Source organism: Phalaenopsis equestris, unplaced genomic scaffold, assembly GCF_001263595.1.
Source record: "Phalaenopsis equestris unplaced genomic scaffold, ASM126359v1 Scaffold232585, whole genome shotgun sequence".
Classification (NCBI taxonomy): domain Eukaryota; kingdom Viridiplantae; phylum Streptophyta; class Magnoliopsida; order Asparagales; family Orchidaceae; genus Phalaenopsis; species Phalaenopsis equestris.
Window position 1 is genome coordinate 73,098 of NW_018250549.1, and position 16,491 is coordinate 89,588.

A 16,491-nucleotide genomic window follows, 5' to 3' on the forward strand; every position below is an offset into this window, starting at 1 on the left:
TGACAGGTCTACATGAGGAAGAAGAAGAACGGAGGACGACTCGAGCTGGGAAATCTATTGGATGATACATTAGTTAACACTGGCAATGACACTCATCTAACCAATTTATTAGCTGACTCCTTCCCTAAAACAAGGGGTAGAGGCATGGCAAAATTGGGTCACTCTCCAGCTACCTGATACTCCTATTTTGGCACTTTTTAGTTTTTATTTTTTTAGATCTCTTATGTATTGGTTGTATTTTCTCTTTTTTTAAACCATTTTATATGATGGTTTTTGTGTGGATTGGGTGCCATTTTTTGGATCTCCCACAAAATCTATTTGTACCCTACTTTTTATTTAATGTATTAGTCTTTGGGCTTTCAATAAAAAAAAAAAATAGCTTAATATTATTATAGATATATTGTTTATATATAGATATTTTTGTATTTGATTTTAGTTAACCTTAATTCCTTTCAATCTTTAATAATCTGCAGCATCTATACTTTGGTAAATGGTTAGATACGAGAAATCAAAGTGTTTGGGAGGATGAGGTTCTGGTAAAGATTAAATACATGCATATTTATGTGTTGAGTGAATTTTATTATAATTCCGTCAATATTATTGGTATGGAGTCAAGAGCAATTGTTTGCCCTTAAGTTGCAGTAAAGGATTGAAGGAGAAGAAAAGGAAAGAAATGGGGAAGGAAAAGAGATGAAAGGAAAGAAGAATAGGAAGGAATTGAAGAAATTCAATTTATGATTATATTTAGATAAATGTTCTTATTAATTTCAATCAACTTAATGAGCATTTATTTTATTTGGTTGCAGTCTTGTGGACATATTGTTTAGTGACCAAGGGAGTGTAGATTTTGTCTGAAGTTATTTAGTGGGGATTAGTATTCAAATGCAAAAAAAATCATTTCAAGGTGAGAATCGACAATTGAAATATGTTTGGGATAAATTAAGACAAGCATTTCCAAAATTTAAGTAAAATTTTAATTTTGAGTTTGTGCATTCTAGATGGCAAGGTCTAGGCGAGCATAAGGAATTTTACCACGAGATTGTCTCGTCAGTTCAGTCAAGATAATCAAGTTCTAATTTAAGAAGCAAACAATTCCATAGAGCTATTGTTTGTTATTGTTAATAGTATAGTTATTATTAAACATTAACACATAAAATTGCATTTAGAAATCCTTGCATAAGATTGATACATGCATATCTATGATAGAGAAGTTTAAAAAAAAAAAATTAATTTTACTGATTTTATTATATTTTTGAGCATGTTTATTAAATTATTTGCTTGCAAATACATTCATATAAATTAGAAATGCATATGTAAAATGATTTTTAACAGGTAAAAGATTAAAAGAATTTCATGAGTATTATAATTTGACAGATTATTGTAATGATCACTAGAGCAGGTAAATATGATAGAAATTATAGAATTCCTAACTCTTGATATTAAGAATAGAGCATAATTTTAAGTATTAAGGGGTTTGTTAATAATTGTTATTTTGGGAGATGACCAACATTTATCATGACTATTATAATGGAGGGGTTGGGTGATGATGAAAAGAAATGAATTAAATCAAAGTATACACAAATACAAGTAACATTTCTAAAAAACGAAATATAATAAAAAATAAAATATAAGTAGATGTATACAAATGATTGTATAAGAGATTGAATGAAGCATATGTTATATTATTTTTGTTATTGTTACTCTTTTTATATTTTTACATACTTTCTATAACATACTGTTGACCTTATTTTGAGGGCATTACTCTTTTCATTATGATCCTAGGATCTAGCTCTAGGAGTTCCTATTGACCATCTTAGAAAACTTGGACCCGCTTTTTTTAGAAATTCCAGCCACTTCCTATTTTTCTGTGATGTCTAACATTTATGGTCTCAAAACCATCGTCTTATGGACGAGCGGTTAAGGGCTATTGTGTGGAGACTCAGGGAGGATTTCCTAATAGGATCTCAAGCCCTAGGAAAACCTCCTCAGACTTTATCGTCACACACACACACAAAATGCACAAAATTTGCTAAGTTGCACAAGATCAGACTTCAATTAAGCCTAAAAGATGGCTGCAAATGCAAACTTCTCCGGACGACCTCCGACGACAAAATAGACTGCGTCAACGCGTTCGGAACACTAATTTTAATAGGAAAGGACATACATATTGTCATATTTTCGACACGAGAAAATTTACACGCAAATTGATGAATTCATCAAGACGACCTCTGACGGTGAAACGGACCGCGCCAACGCGTCTGGAACATCAGAATTACTTAAAAATGAAATCAATTTTGTTATGTTTCGACGCACGAATGAAAGACACAAATCAAATTTTATTTTTCAAAATTTTTGGTATTTTTATAATTATATCATTAATTATAATCTAATTAAATCCTAAATCCTATTTAGGTTTTCACCCGCACCCTTTACCACCTATTTGACCCATTCACGGGTTCGAACAGGTGAAGTGCTCGGCTCTCCCTCTCGCCCGTGCCCTAGCCTCCACGATGGATCCACGCGGTTGCCACCTTCTTCCCCGTCTCTTCCCCTTCTTTACGCGGCACGACAACCGTTCGACTCTCCAATTAGAAGAGACGAGCTGGCCGACGCTTCTACTCCTCGAGGCTGAATGCCTCCACCTTTATTGTGACGCTTCCTTCCCTCTTTTTGATTCGGCTACCAGTGAGGTTAGTAGGTGGCTGATTTTTCCCCTCTTCTCTGCCCATAAAAAGCTTCTCAGATTCTTTGTGTTGGGTTGTTGAAAATTTCTGTAGAGAAAGGAGAGGAGTGGCTTTGGGGTGTTGTTGAAGAGGCTGCATTTTTTTTCTTTTTGTTGTTTGAGAGGCTGTTTTCCTTCTTCTTTACTGTAGGAGGTCTTAGGGAAGAAAACTCTGCTAACATCTTATCCAAAATTTGATTTTTGTGCGTTAGGGTGTGGAGCATCCGTTGGTGGTTGTTTCTCAAAGCTTTCAAGAAGAAGGCTCTGTCGAAATTTCTGTTTGGCTAGCTTTTTGTGTGCTGAAAGTTTAAAGGATTTGTTGGTTGCTCCTTTTTTTTAAGTTTTTAGGAAGAAGATTTCTTTGGGAGGCACTTTATTGGATCTTCCTTACATTTTTTTTGTTTTAAGTCGACATTAAGAGGTATTCTTCCCCCCTCCTCTATTTTACACTATTTCGGATGGCATCTAAAGGCATCTCCATTCTCTTATAAAAAAAAATATATGGAAGTGAAGCTTAGGCTTATTTTGAAATTTAAGCATGGATACTCACTAGAAATGGTGAAAACAAAGCATGTATGGGTTGTCTTTGTTCTTCTTGCTTGAGATATTTAGAAGTATCGTAATGGTAGTTTTGAAATGAAACTTACTCCTCTAGAAATGCATGGTAGAATGGATTATCAAAGCTTTTTATTATTATTACTCATGTTCAAAATGAATGTTGAAGAATGTTGGCTCTAAAAAAAAAGAAAAGAGAGATCTACTCATGCTTATCTATTTCATGCTACCTATCATTATTTGAAACATATGTTGAAAGCATTTTTTTTATGTGGTGGGTTTAGCTCATTTGGGAGAAACAAATGCTGGAAATTTCCTATGTCTTGCCCCTCTTGTTTTGGGCTCGGTTTCATCCCTATGTTGCTCGTTTTTTTTTGCCCCTGATTTGGTTTTGGTTTTGGTTATGCTGGATTAAATGCTAGCTGAAAAATTTTTATGTTTTAGCCCATTGTGAGAGGTTCGGTCTTGGCTTCATAACATTTGAAAATGGCATTTCATTTAGCTCACTTGTTGGGTTCGACTTTAACTCTTTTTGAGATGGATTCTTGCTAGAGATATTTGCATTTGTTTTGCTCATATGTTGGGCTCGGTTTACCCATGTGTTGGGTTCATTTTGGGCTTTTTTTGAATCAAATTATAAATGGATTTTTTTGTCCTGTTTTCCCCATATGGTTAGGCTCGGTTTGGCTCTTTTTGATATTATGCCTTGGTTGAGATCTTTGTTGTTTTAGCCTTGTGTTGGGCTTGGCTTGTCCCTGTGTTGGGCTCGGTTTGAGCTCCTTTTAGTGACTTCTGTTGGTTAGAATCTCTTATTGCTTGAACTATTCTTTGGGTTCGGCTTAACACTTTTATTGGGCATAGTTTAGTTGGGGCCTTCTCTTCAATGCTCCTCCTAAGATTTTTATTGGTAATCAAGTTTGTCATCCAAAAATGCACGAATTTCAATACCTATCGCTATGTGGGAATGTTTAGTTTGAGCATTGTTATGCCTTATGGGATGAAAGTGGGTTCGGTCCTGATGATCTATAATGGTTTGTCCATTCACTCTCTTATGTATATCAAATACAATGTGATGGTATTACCTATTGTGGCTTCCTTTTCGACTGACTTGGCCGTGAGCCTTACTCGGTGTTTTCTACCTTTGTAGTCGTCTTTTTACTGCCACTTTATCCATGAGCCTTGTTGCAGTGGTTCTTTGGTCTTGAGACATGGTTCGGGTTTGGCTCTCTCTTTGTTACCCCTACCTATAAGCTTTTGCCCTATTTCTTGTTTTAAATTGTGGACTTATGTTGAAGTTTTGTTGTGCATTTCACAATTTTTGTTTATGGACTTGCTTGCTGTAAAGCTTGGTTGCCTTCCTGGTCTTACCCGTGAGCCCCACTCTTCTTCCTGGTCTTGCCCGTGAGCTGCTCTGTGAGCTGCTCTAGGTTGTTTGGGGGATGGTTTTTGGCAGTTTTGCTCCCTTTGCCATGCTCGGTCGTGAGCTGTTTGGTGGTGGGTTTTGTGGTTGTCTAGTCCCTTTTATGGGCCTTACCCGAGAGCGTATATTTGGTTTCCTTTATGTGATTTTGGGTGTATATCTCATCGTAGATTTTTTATGAAGGATGAAATTAAATGATTTTTTATGTTGGTATGATTTTCTGGAAGGCTAGAAGGTTGCCTCCTCTATTAGTTAGCACCCCCCCCCCCCCCCCCCCTTTTTTTGAAAAAATAAAATATGAAAGACTCTTGAAACTTTATTTTGAGAAATCATGAAGTTGATATAGGTTGGATTTATGAAATGATTTGAAAGCTTGTGAAAGTTTTTGAAAAGATAATATGAAGGCTTGATAAATATAAACATCACATTTAGGTTCAAATTTGGACATAAAAATTCATATGAGTGATTGAGTTGTAAGTATAGCGTTATGATAGTCTTGAACCCATTTCAATCTATTTGAAACAAAGACTTGGAAAGGATACCCTTCATGGGTTGATCCAATCGTAAGAGGGATTTGAAAGCTTGTGAAAGTGTTTGAAAAGATCATATGAAGGCTTGATAAATATAAACATCACATTTAGGTTCAGATTTGGACATAAAAATTCATATGAGTGATGGAGTTGTGAGTATAGCGTTATGATAGCCTTGAGCCCATTTATGAAATGATTTGAAAGTTGTGAGTATAGCGTTATGATGGACTTGGAAAGGATACACTTCATGGGTTGATCCAATCGTAAAATTTGAGAAAGTAATATCCTTCTTGTATTGATTTAAGAATCTCGGGCTCACTTTAAGATCTTTTTTATACAGTTTTGAGGATTGATTTACCCTTTACTCTTTTGATCTTTCGGGTAAATCAATTCCTCCTCTCTACCATTGTCGGTCAACTTTTTTTCTTCTCGATTAGATTGATTTAGATTTATTTGAAAAATAGCTGGCCGACGCTCCTACTCGAGGCTGTATACGCTCCTCCTTTATGGAGACGCTTCCTTCCTTTCTCTCAATTCGTTGGTTAGGGCGACAAAAGTGGCGCTCTTTTTTCTATTCCCTGTCTATTGACTTTCTAGTGGTGTGTTTTTTTTTCTTTTGTTGGGTTGTTGTTGAAGTTTTTTTTTTTAAAAAAAGAGTGATTTTGGGGGTGCTGTTGAAGAAGCTGCGTTCTTTTCTCTTTGCTGCCCGCGAGACTGTTTTCCTTCTTCTTTATTGTGGGAGGTTTTAGGGGAGAAAACTCTACTAACATCTTATCTAAAATTTGATTTTCGTGTGATAGGGTGTGGAGCATCCGTTGGTGGCTGTTTCTCAAATCTTTCAAAAAGAATGCTCTGTCGAAATTTCTGTTTGGCTAGCTTTTTGTGTGCTGGAAGTTTAAGGGATTTGTTGGTTGCTCCTTTTTTTTGAAGTTTTTAAGAAGAAGATTTCTTTGGGAGGCACTTTATTGGATCTTTCTTACATTTATTTGCTTTAAGTCGGCATTAAGAGGTATTCTTCTCCCCTCCTCTATTTTACACAATTTCGGATGGCATCTAAAGGCATCTCCATTCTCTTCTAAAAAAAATATATGGAAGTGAAGCTTAGGCTTGTTTTGAAATTTAAGCATGGATACCCACTAGAAATGGTGAAAACAAAGCATGTATGGGCTGTCTTTGTTCTTCCTGCTTCAGATATTTAGAAGTATCGTAATGGTAGTTTTGAAATGAAACTTACTCTAGAAATGCATGTTAGAAGAAATTATCAAAGCTTTTATTATTGATATTCATGCTTAGAATAAATGTTGGAAAAGATTGGCTCTAAAGGATTTATTCATGTTTATTGATTGCCTATCACCATTTGATACAAAAGCTGGAAAAATATTCTCCGTTTTGTCCCATTTGGTGGTCTCGGTTTGGCTCTTTTTGAGATGAAACTATGCTAGAAAAATACTCTCTGTGTTGGCTCATTTGGTGGTCTCGGTTTGGTTCTTTTTGAGACGAAACTATAATGGAAATACTTCTCTGTTTTCCCCACCTGATATGGTTTTGGCTCCTTTGGGATTGAATATGTGCTGGAAAATTACTTTGTTTTGAGCCTTTATGGATTTCGGTTTTGGCTCCTTTGAGAACTTCTTTTTTACTTTTTATGGGGTTCGGTTTTCCCCTTATGATTGGACTGGATTTCTTCCTTATACCTCACGGTTTTGTCATCGATTTGGGCTGAGTTTTAGTTCCTTTCAAAAATGCATAAATGATAAAAGTATAAATGGAGATGTGGCTTTATTTTTTTCGTCCTTACGTCTCTCGGTTTTTGCCCCTCATATTGGGCTGGGCTTGGCTCCTATGCCTTTCGGTTTTGCCTATCTTAAGTAGATTTTTTTTTATGTCATTCAAAAATATAAGTGTTGGATATATTTGTGTTGGTTCCCCCATTTGTCTAGACTTAATTTGCCCTTGGCTTGGGCTCGGGTTGGTTCATTTTATTGGCTCGGTATAGGGTTGTTTTGAGTTTTTTTTATTGGATATGTCTTGGTTGGGTGTTCTTTTTCGATGCTCCTCTTAAGATATGATATTTGCAATCAAGTTTGTCATCCTAAAATGTTTTTTTCACTGTCTACCTATAGAGTGAGGTGTTCAAAATGAATTGTGCAAATTTTTATTATGTCTCACTTGATGAAATTGGATTTGGTTTGGATAATTTATGAAAGCTTGTCCATTCACTCTCTTATGTATATCAAAGACAATGCATTGGCAATACCATTGGTGTGTGCTGCCCTCGTGGCCTTCATCTTTGCCCTTTACCCATGAGCTTAGTAGGTGGAAATCTTCTTCTTCTTTGCCCCTACCCATGGGCTTGTGTTGTGTTGGGTTCCTACTTGCCATGCTCGGCTGTGAGTTGTTTGGAGGTGAGTTTTGTGGTTGTTTAGTCCCTTTTATGGGCCTTACCCGTGAGCTAGTTGGAGCTTGGTTGTGCATTTTCTGGTCTTACCCGTGACCCTCTGCTCTCTTTTCTGACCTTATCCGTGAGCCTTAATTGGTGATTTCTTCATGGAGTATTTCAAGCTGGTGGTTCCTCCCTTTTACTGATTAATTCCTCTTACCTTCGTGATATGTGAAAGGCTTTTAATGATTTTTGTTTTGGGAAATTATAAAGCTGATATGAATTAGACTTATGAAGGGTTTTGAAGGCTTAAGAAGTTCATTTGGAAAAGTGTTCAGAAATGCAACATGAAAGTTTGAAAAACATAAATGATACACAAGGGTTCAGAATTGGGTGTGAGTGCATACAGATGGGGAATCCATGAGTATAGTCTTCACCTTAGCTTTTGGGCCCATTTCGATTTGATTTGAAATAATATTTGGAAAGAATACCTTTCTGGGTTGATCCAATTATAAAAAGTTGGAAAATGATATCCTTCTTGGATTGATTCAAGAATCTTGGGCTTTATTTTTAGATCTTTTTTATATAACTTTGAGGATTGTTTCACCCGTATTCCTTCGATCTTATGGGTGGATCAATTCCTCCTCTCTCCCATCCCCATTTTTATTCTTTTATTTCCTTGCTTCTTGATTCGATTTTCTGTGCTTATGTCTGATACATAAGTGCTCATGTATAGCCTTTTGCTATATGTGAAACCATCAAGCAAGGTCGCAATTAGGTCGGTTTTGTTTTGGGGTGTAGGGTGATGATGACAAAGGCACACCGGGGGTAGAGCAGAATGATATCTCATCCTACAACACCAGGACGCAATTTTGGGACCTGATGAACTGTAGGATGAAAGTATCATTCACCTACATAAGACTAGAGGGGACCCGTACCTTCTTAGGTTGTTGGTGGTCCTAGGCCCAATGATGTGATTGACTTGTGAACAACTATACCTTTTAAAATTGATAAAACAAATTGATAAGAACAGATACAATATTTATAAAAAATATTTTCACTACAAAAATTGATATGACTTTTCTTTTGTATGCTTGAAATATATATGGATGCTAAAACTTAAATTTTAAAAATATGTTACATTTGGGTTGTCCACTTGTTGATCACCGATCTTGGGCTAAGGAGTACCCTCCTAAGTTAGGTTCAGTAGGATATCCTTCTAGTTGAATGACGGGTTTTATACATTCGGGTGACCAAGTGGCCTTCGACGACCCTCGAGTACAAATATATATATTTGAGTCTAGCCCTGACCCGAATGCTTGCGGTCCCCTCTTTTCGAACTTTTTCATATGTTTTTCTTGGAATTTTTGGACAAAGCACTCGTGGTCTTTTCTCCGGGATTTTCCTGAGGTTTTAACAGTTTTATTTAAATTATTACTTGTCGATTTTCCCGAGTATATCTTCGTGGATTTATTTGTTGATTTTCTCGAATTTTTCAAGCAACGTTTCTTTTATTTATACAGTAAATAATAGCTAGCTTAAAATAGCAGCAGACTTCCCAAATTTACAGGTGTGATTTACATTGCACTATTTTTATTTCCTAGCATGTTGTATTACTCTCCTAGCATGTTATACTGCTTTTCCTAGTATATTATACTATTTTTTCAGCATGTTATACTGTTATTTCTCTTTATTGTACATTATACTGTTCTTTTCTTTTATACTGCATGTTTTGTTACTTTGATACACACTATACCTTAGTTTAGGAAAACCTAGTGGTTACATAGGATTGACATCAAACCTAAAAGTGCTACAACGAAGAGCTTGGAGCAAATAGCATGGGCAGCTCGACGAGGACATTCAGAAGAGCGACTTTAAGGTGGATTATCGACATCAAAATACTTTCACATTCCACCAAACACTTTCCTTAGTTTAAATAACAACCCATAGGAGTTCGAGGTGGTTTGTCTAGCGCAACGTATTGCACAACCCTAGTTATGCAATTATAAGTCCTAACATTTTAGGATTCTGAGGTTACCGTATTGTACGGTGTAAATCCTCCTGTTTTTTTAGGCTATTTGCACGATCAGATATCGTACAAATATAAGTCCTAAATTCTAAATAAATTACAGGATTAAACATTAAATAACATCATTTCAAAGATATAAAGCAAAACACAGGATAGTTGGAAAGTCACCGGGGTTTTTTCTGGATCTGTGATATCCCCTACTCTTCATTCCTTTGGATTCCTGCAAATAATTTTTCCTGTTTGAGCCACTTCCATTTGATTTTCTCATGTTCAATCTTGGAAACCTAAACTTTGAAATCTGGAAAGTAAAATCACTGATCTTAATTGAGAGTTTTCTTAAGTGACTCCGGTCATTTAAGATGTAATTAACTATAGGGGCTTGTCTCTATAGGGAACTTGAAACCTAGGTAAAAAAAACTCTAATTAATCTTTATATTAAATAGGGGAACTTGTTGGCCTCATATAAAATATTTTACAAACCAAACGAATGTCACAAATTCTTTAGTTTAGAAGATTGAGCCTACTACAGGTGATATGTTTATTCTTCGGGATAAGTGTTTTACTTGTGGTATTGTGCTTAGTCACCCAAACTATTCAAAATGTGAGACTCGTTTGATCTCACCTATTTTTAAATCAAAATGTTACTTTCAAAAATCATATTCATATCAAAGTTATTTTTATATTTTTCTAGATTTTTCAAAATAAAAAATAAAACGGTCGACACATACTAATTAAAGTATGTTTTTTCTTTCCTATTATTACTCATATTAGTCAATTGACTAACGTAAGCTTTTTTTTTGTTTGTTTGTTAAATTTTACTCTAGCACCAATAATTTCATGAAGTTTGTAGCTTACTCTAAAGACATTGCATTTCAGTGAGGGTTAAGGAGCACGAGAGCAGATAGCGTAGTGGTTTGATTTGTACATTTTTTGAGCGGTAACAATTTCATAAGATTGTGAAAACTTTTGGGACATGTAAATTTAGATAATTCGATATTTAATAGTTATGTACATATTTTATGAATTAATTATACACACTTCCCTGTGTGGTGAATATGAATAAAAATAAAAATAAAAAATACTAGAAGATATCAATTGTGATGATTGAGTGAGACTAATATTTTACCCACTTGATCCTGATTCGTATAAGTCAGAATGAGTGTTGGTGAAAATTATGATCAGCATCTCTACTTAAACCTTGGTGCGGTCAGCTAGAATGTGACAAGACATGTTGGTAAATGGATGCAGATGGATGTTGAACTATACAAAATGCAATTCACATTATCTTCAAACTCTCATATTTACTATTTTGTACGTCAAATTTTAAATTATATAATTGTGACCGTAATTTGAGATCGTAGTGGCTAGTATGTTGATGATCGAATATTGAGTAAATTCATATCATTTATCAACTCTTCATAGTTCTCTCTCACACTTAGGAATTTCATCCTATATAACAACAACATTTATATGCATTTTCTTTATGATTAACTTCCTCATGCACAATTACTTGGGAGAATAAAAAAGAGTCCCGCCCATGTCGGCTACCTTCAGCATGCCAAAAACATTAAAATTGGCATGATAAGAAAATCTTTTGTAGTGATTTAAGATCATGAGGGTTATCCAATATTACAATCATGCTTTCAGAAAATTCGTTCATGAAATAATCTAACATTAGGCGCATCAGACGATTAATGGGGGGCCTAAGGGGGTACGTCCCCATGTGACTGTGGGAAGCTTCACAACCATTCTGGCTTTAATTCTCTCTATACTTTCATCTCCTTTGTATTCGATCCTGAATAACCATTTGCAGCCTACAAGATTTTTTCCATGACGCAACTCTGTAAGTGTCCATGTGTTATTCATTTCTAGAGCTTGAATTTCTTCCACAATTGTATGTTTCCATGTTGTAACCTTTAGAGCCTCTTAAGTAGACTTGCGAACTTGCACACTACCAAGGTTTATCACAATAGCCCTGTAAAATGCTAGCAACTTCCAATAAATTATATATTTTTAAACGAGATGACCAGTGCACCCTCAAATATATTTACTGTGTGCACTTCCTTGATTGAAGTCACCAAATATCAATGTAAGAGTCATGAATTGAGCCATTCGTATCATTATGATTATCATATGCAAGAGGACTTATTATTTTTGGCTCTTGACAATAATAGTTCTGCAAAGTGTCCTTTACATCTCTACATGCTCAGTGGACCTTCCACTTATGGTATAGACATAAAACTCCATATCATTGTTGTCATATTGAGGTAGGGTAGAGACAATTTTGATTATTTTTATGACATTTTGGTTCTTCAAGTGAGATTAGTTGAGCGATGAGATTTTGATATCTTGAAAAGAAATTTCAAATCTAATATTATCTTGAATTCTACTGAATATCATATTTTGGAGAATATAATTGATCCTTATAAAATGTGACATACATAGAGTTATATATTTTTGTTGTGGTTGAAGAATATCAATTGTACCCATTTTTAATGGAGTAACCAAGAAAATACATCTGAGAGACTCGAGATTAAGTGTGATACATTGTCATTGGTAGATGTGAACAAAGGCAGAACCAAAAATCATTAATTGTAAATCTGAAGAAAGAGTGCATGTGTGGGTAGGATTCTATGATACTATTATTAGAAATTTAAAATTTTAGGAATCAACTAGGTCTTTATACAACAAGTTATGAATGATGAGATGATGTCCCTCAAGAAGAACAACACTTATAAGTTGGTAGGAAAGCCAAGAAATAAGAATATTATGAGCTCCAAATGGTTGTTCAAGAAGAAGGATGCAATCCCTAAAGTAAAAGAGCCAAGATTCAAGCTAGTCTTGTAGCAAGGAGATTATATCAAAAAAAAGGGGTGCATACTATGCTAAAATTTCTCTCCATTGGTATCCATAGGTTGCACAAATTGATATGCATCTTAAACAAATGGATGTTAAAATGTTATGCTTGCTTGGAGAATTGGAAGAGACTATTTACACGAATAAGCCTAAGGATAAAATGCTTGATGTTGGCTTTACTCTTGCTATTATGATTCTTATATATACTTGAAATCTAAGGAGGCTAATAGCACTATTTATCAATTCCTTCATGTTGCTGATATGTTAGTTATAAGTGTTAACTTAGAAGAAATCAGAAGATTGAAGAATTTGTTCAAGGTGGAGTTTGAAATGAAAGATCTTGGCCTTCCCAAGAAAAATCTTGGAATGGAGATCATCAAAAAGAAAGGGAGATGAAATTTGTTCTTGTCTCAAGGCTCATACATTAAACAGATTGTGAACAAGTGTAGGATATCGGTTTGTAAAACCTATCTCTCTACATTAGCAATAGAATTTTAAGTTGAGTGAGAATCAAGCATTAAAAGATAATGATGAAAGAGCACATGAAGAAAATTTTCTTGCAAAATTTTGTGGCCAGATTTGGTATATTCACTCAATAGTATAAGCAGCTTCATGGCTGATCCAAGGAGATAACATTGGAAAGCTGCAAAATTGGAGCTTGTGTACTTTGAATAAAATCATAACCGTGAGATTGATGTATAAAAACTCTTATACTCTATGGATGATATAATAATTGGTTAAGTAGATTCAAATTTTCCAAGATGTTGTGAAAGTTAAAGATTGCCTACTGGCTATGTGTTTATGGCGCTAGTTGTAGCATTTTCTATGACTGAAGCTGAATACTTTGCAGTATCTGAATTCATAAAAGAAGTAGCATGGTTGAAAGTGTTAATTTTATGAATTATTTCAGCTAGTGATTTCTGCTGTGCATGTGTTTTTTGACAATCAAGGTGCAATATTTCTCTCCAAGAATCGTATTTATCATAAAATAACTAAGCAAATAGATTTAAAGCGTTCCTAATGTGATTGTGGAGATTGTGAAAATTCCAACAAGTGATAATGCATAAGAAGCATTAAAAAAAGTCGTTGTTTCCCCAAAATGTTAGCATTACTTGGAGTTGTTGGGATAGCAAGTGAAAAATCTTGAAGTTGGGTTCTTGTATCTTTTTGAAATAAAGAACCAACATAGAGATTGTCATACGGTCCTTAAATTTATTTCCTTTGGCAATTTTGTCTATTTGTTTTTAGAGTTGTGGGTGTGGTCATAAATTGAAACCCCAATACCTATATTCAAAGGCAATCTAATTCAATTCTCCATTCTTTAGAGTTCTTTCTTCTCTCCCTCTATCCACGTCTTTCGTATTTTGGGTTTCTTTGTGCTAGTCTATAAGTTTTAGGAACAGTAACCTAAGGATAAGCAATGTAGGTGAAGGCAGAAAAGCTGATGGGGAATTGCTGCTGTGAATGGTTGTGGAAAGGAAGAAGGTTTTTCTTCCGTGAAGATGTTCTTTTTTCTGCTGCCAACAGGAAGAATCCTGAGCGTCACTGCCCATAACCAGACAGAGAGATAATTGCTCTTCCGTTTAGAGGAGTATTGCAGGAACCAAACTGGTTCCACTGTTGAGTAAGAACGGCAGAAACAAGTTTCTAGCTGTAGACAAGAAACCCTAGGATTCATCCAAAGAAGCACTGCTGATGCCAATGTGAAGCCATGTTGTGAAAGGCTAATCAGAGAAAAAAATTATAGCTGGACAAGGCTTGTATTCAGACAAAAAACACTTGTTGGAGATTCTATAAGCTTGTTGGTGAACTACAGATGTGGATTCTCTGTTATTTACTTATTTATTCACTTAGTTATTTCTTTATTTATAAGTTTATTAACATGTAGAAGGATATTTTTCTTCTACAAAGAAAACAAGTAATTAAAATTAAAAATACCAAATAATATGACAACTAGAACCATCTATCTTTCCTTTCTACCAAATAAGTCAGCTTGATTTGTGGAGAAATTTCTTTTCCTCTCATATCAGCAGTTATGTCAATATACTCTTCTGCACCATTCCCGTAGCATGAATTTTGATAATTCAACTTGTGGATATCAACAAAAAAGTATCAATATATCATATGAATATAAATCTCTAGATTGAAGGTAGCCAGAAATTTAAAGTTCCTAAAACCCCTTTTACTATATATCCATCTACCTACATGTTTTCAAAATTGATAGACACCACCCATGATGGTAAGATTCTATCTTCCAATAAATTCTTCCGTGAAAAGATCTAATAACAAGAGCATATAAAACGGCACAACCTTCCTGCGAAAATCCAAAAGACCGCGCTTACTAGCTTAAGTGCAGAACAAAAATCCCGCCCAAAATTAGAAAAGGGAACAGGGCAAAAACTGAATCTAGATCGCAGAATTTCAAGCTCAACAACCCTAGCTTTCAACACCCAATACAAAATTACCTCCAAAACAGAAAACAAGATTACCAAAACTCAAACCGAATCAGGAGAAAAAGAACAAGAAATGCGAAACCTGGTCCGGATCGTTCCAATTAATCATCCTGAAAACGCTGACAGATCTCCTGGCAGAAGAATCTCAAACCCTTGGAGTGATCTGTGAACCTCTTTACCATCTCAGTATCACAAGATTCCCCAGTAAGCCCTAAAACTCACAAGTTCGTGTTGAGAAGTGGAAAAACTATATGTCAGCATAGAAAGAGGGATTAATTCATCTTCCTGTATGCACTGCAAATATAACGACGGAGATTTCCAGAGCCCTCACGCGACCCCGACTAAGCGAGAGATTGCGAGAGGCCAGGGAGGGGAAGGTTTTCCTTACGCGTATGGACGTGAGAGAAGCGGACACGTGTCCATCCGCATCTAAAGTCGTGGCTGGGAGAGGCCTGATCAAATACTACGATTTTATTGGCCACGACTGGATTTACTTTGCATTTCACATTCATTTCATTTAACTTTTTCACACAAATGTTCCCGTAGCCTGGCGTCATGATGTGCTGCTACTTTAATTTAGGAGTCATTTTGATTTTTTTTTTTATTTTATTAAATAAAAAAATATTTAATATTCTAATCATTTTGACATCATTTTATTCGCAATTTTATAGCTTTTATTTTTTTTTTTATTATTTTATTAAATAAAAAAATATTTAATATTCTAAACTTGAAGTTTTTTTTATTAAGAGTTTTTTTTTTTTGGATCTTTTTATTTTGTATTTTTATTTTATGGCTTCTTTTAGTTTTAAAACATGATTTTTAGCATGTTTTTTTACACTTTTTTTTCTATAAAAATTAATTCTTTTTTGGAATTCTCAAAACAATTTTCAAGTATTTTGTGCATGTTTAAAAATAATTATAACTTAATCAAATATTTGAAATATGTTCTATTTTGAATTAAAATAGAAATAAAAATTAAATAATGAAAAACAAAAAATATCAACACATTTTACTGATTTTAGAAAATTTATTATTTATTGATTATGATGCTGTCCTGATCATATTTTATAAAAAATTCAAATATCATCAGATTGGTTATTAATATTTTCATTTGATTAATTAGATTTAAATTATAATATATATCATCTAAAATGATACACGTAATAGAGTATGATTAATTCAAAGTTTGAACTAATAATTAATGAGAATTAATAATGAATATAGGACTATGATAATAAAGTGTAACAAATATTATAATACAATATTATAAGTAATGCAAGTTAATCTTATTAATTTATTCCTATATTAAGATAAATTGCATATTATAATAACTATCATGCTCTTGAATATGAATTTGTCTTGCAAATAACACCCAAAAAATATAACGTAGGACAGGAGAGAGAGAGAGAGAGAAGAGTGCACGATAATGAACACCGAAATGAAAGGATTGTGTAAAACTTATTCATGGAATAATTCTGTCTTTATAGTAAATTTGGTACAATATATATAATTACATGTTTACCCTAGCTTTAAAGGGAGCGTTACA

General features: G+C 34.4%; 1 protein-coding gene across 2 annotated transcripts in view; it reads right to left on the bottom strand.

The window, feature by feature from the left end:
- The window catches only part of LOC110038341 (protein LNK2), a 43,979-nt gene extending 28,617 nt beyond the window's left edge, over nucleotides 1-15,362 (bottom strand). The window contains exon 1 of one of the 2 annotated variants that reach the window (XM_020743144.1): nucleotides 15,028-15,362. In XM_020743144.1, the coding sequence (XP_020598803.1) occupies nucleotides 15,028-15,054 (27 nt within the window). In that variant the 5' untranslated portion in view covers nucleotides 15,055-15,362. The remainder of the gene's footprint in view (nucleotides 1-15,027) is intronic. The other variant, XM_020743143.1, reaches the window with a different exon arrangement.
- Nucleotides 15,363-16,491: the final 1,129 nt, after the last annotated feature.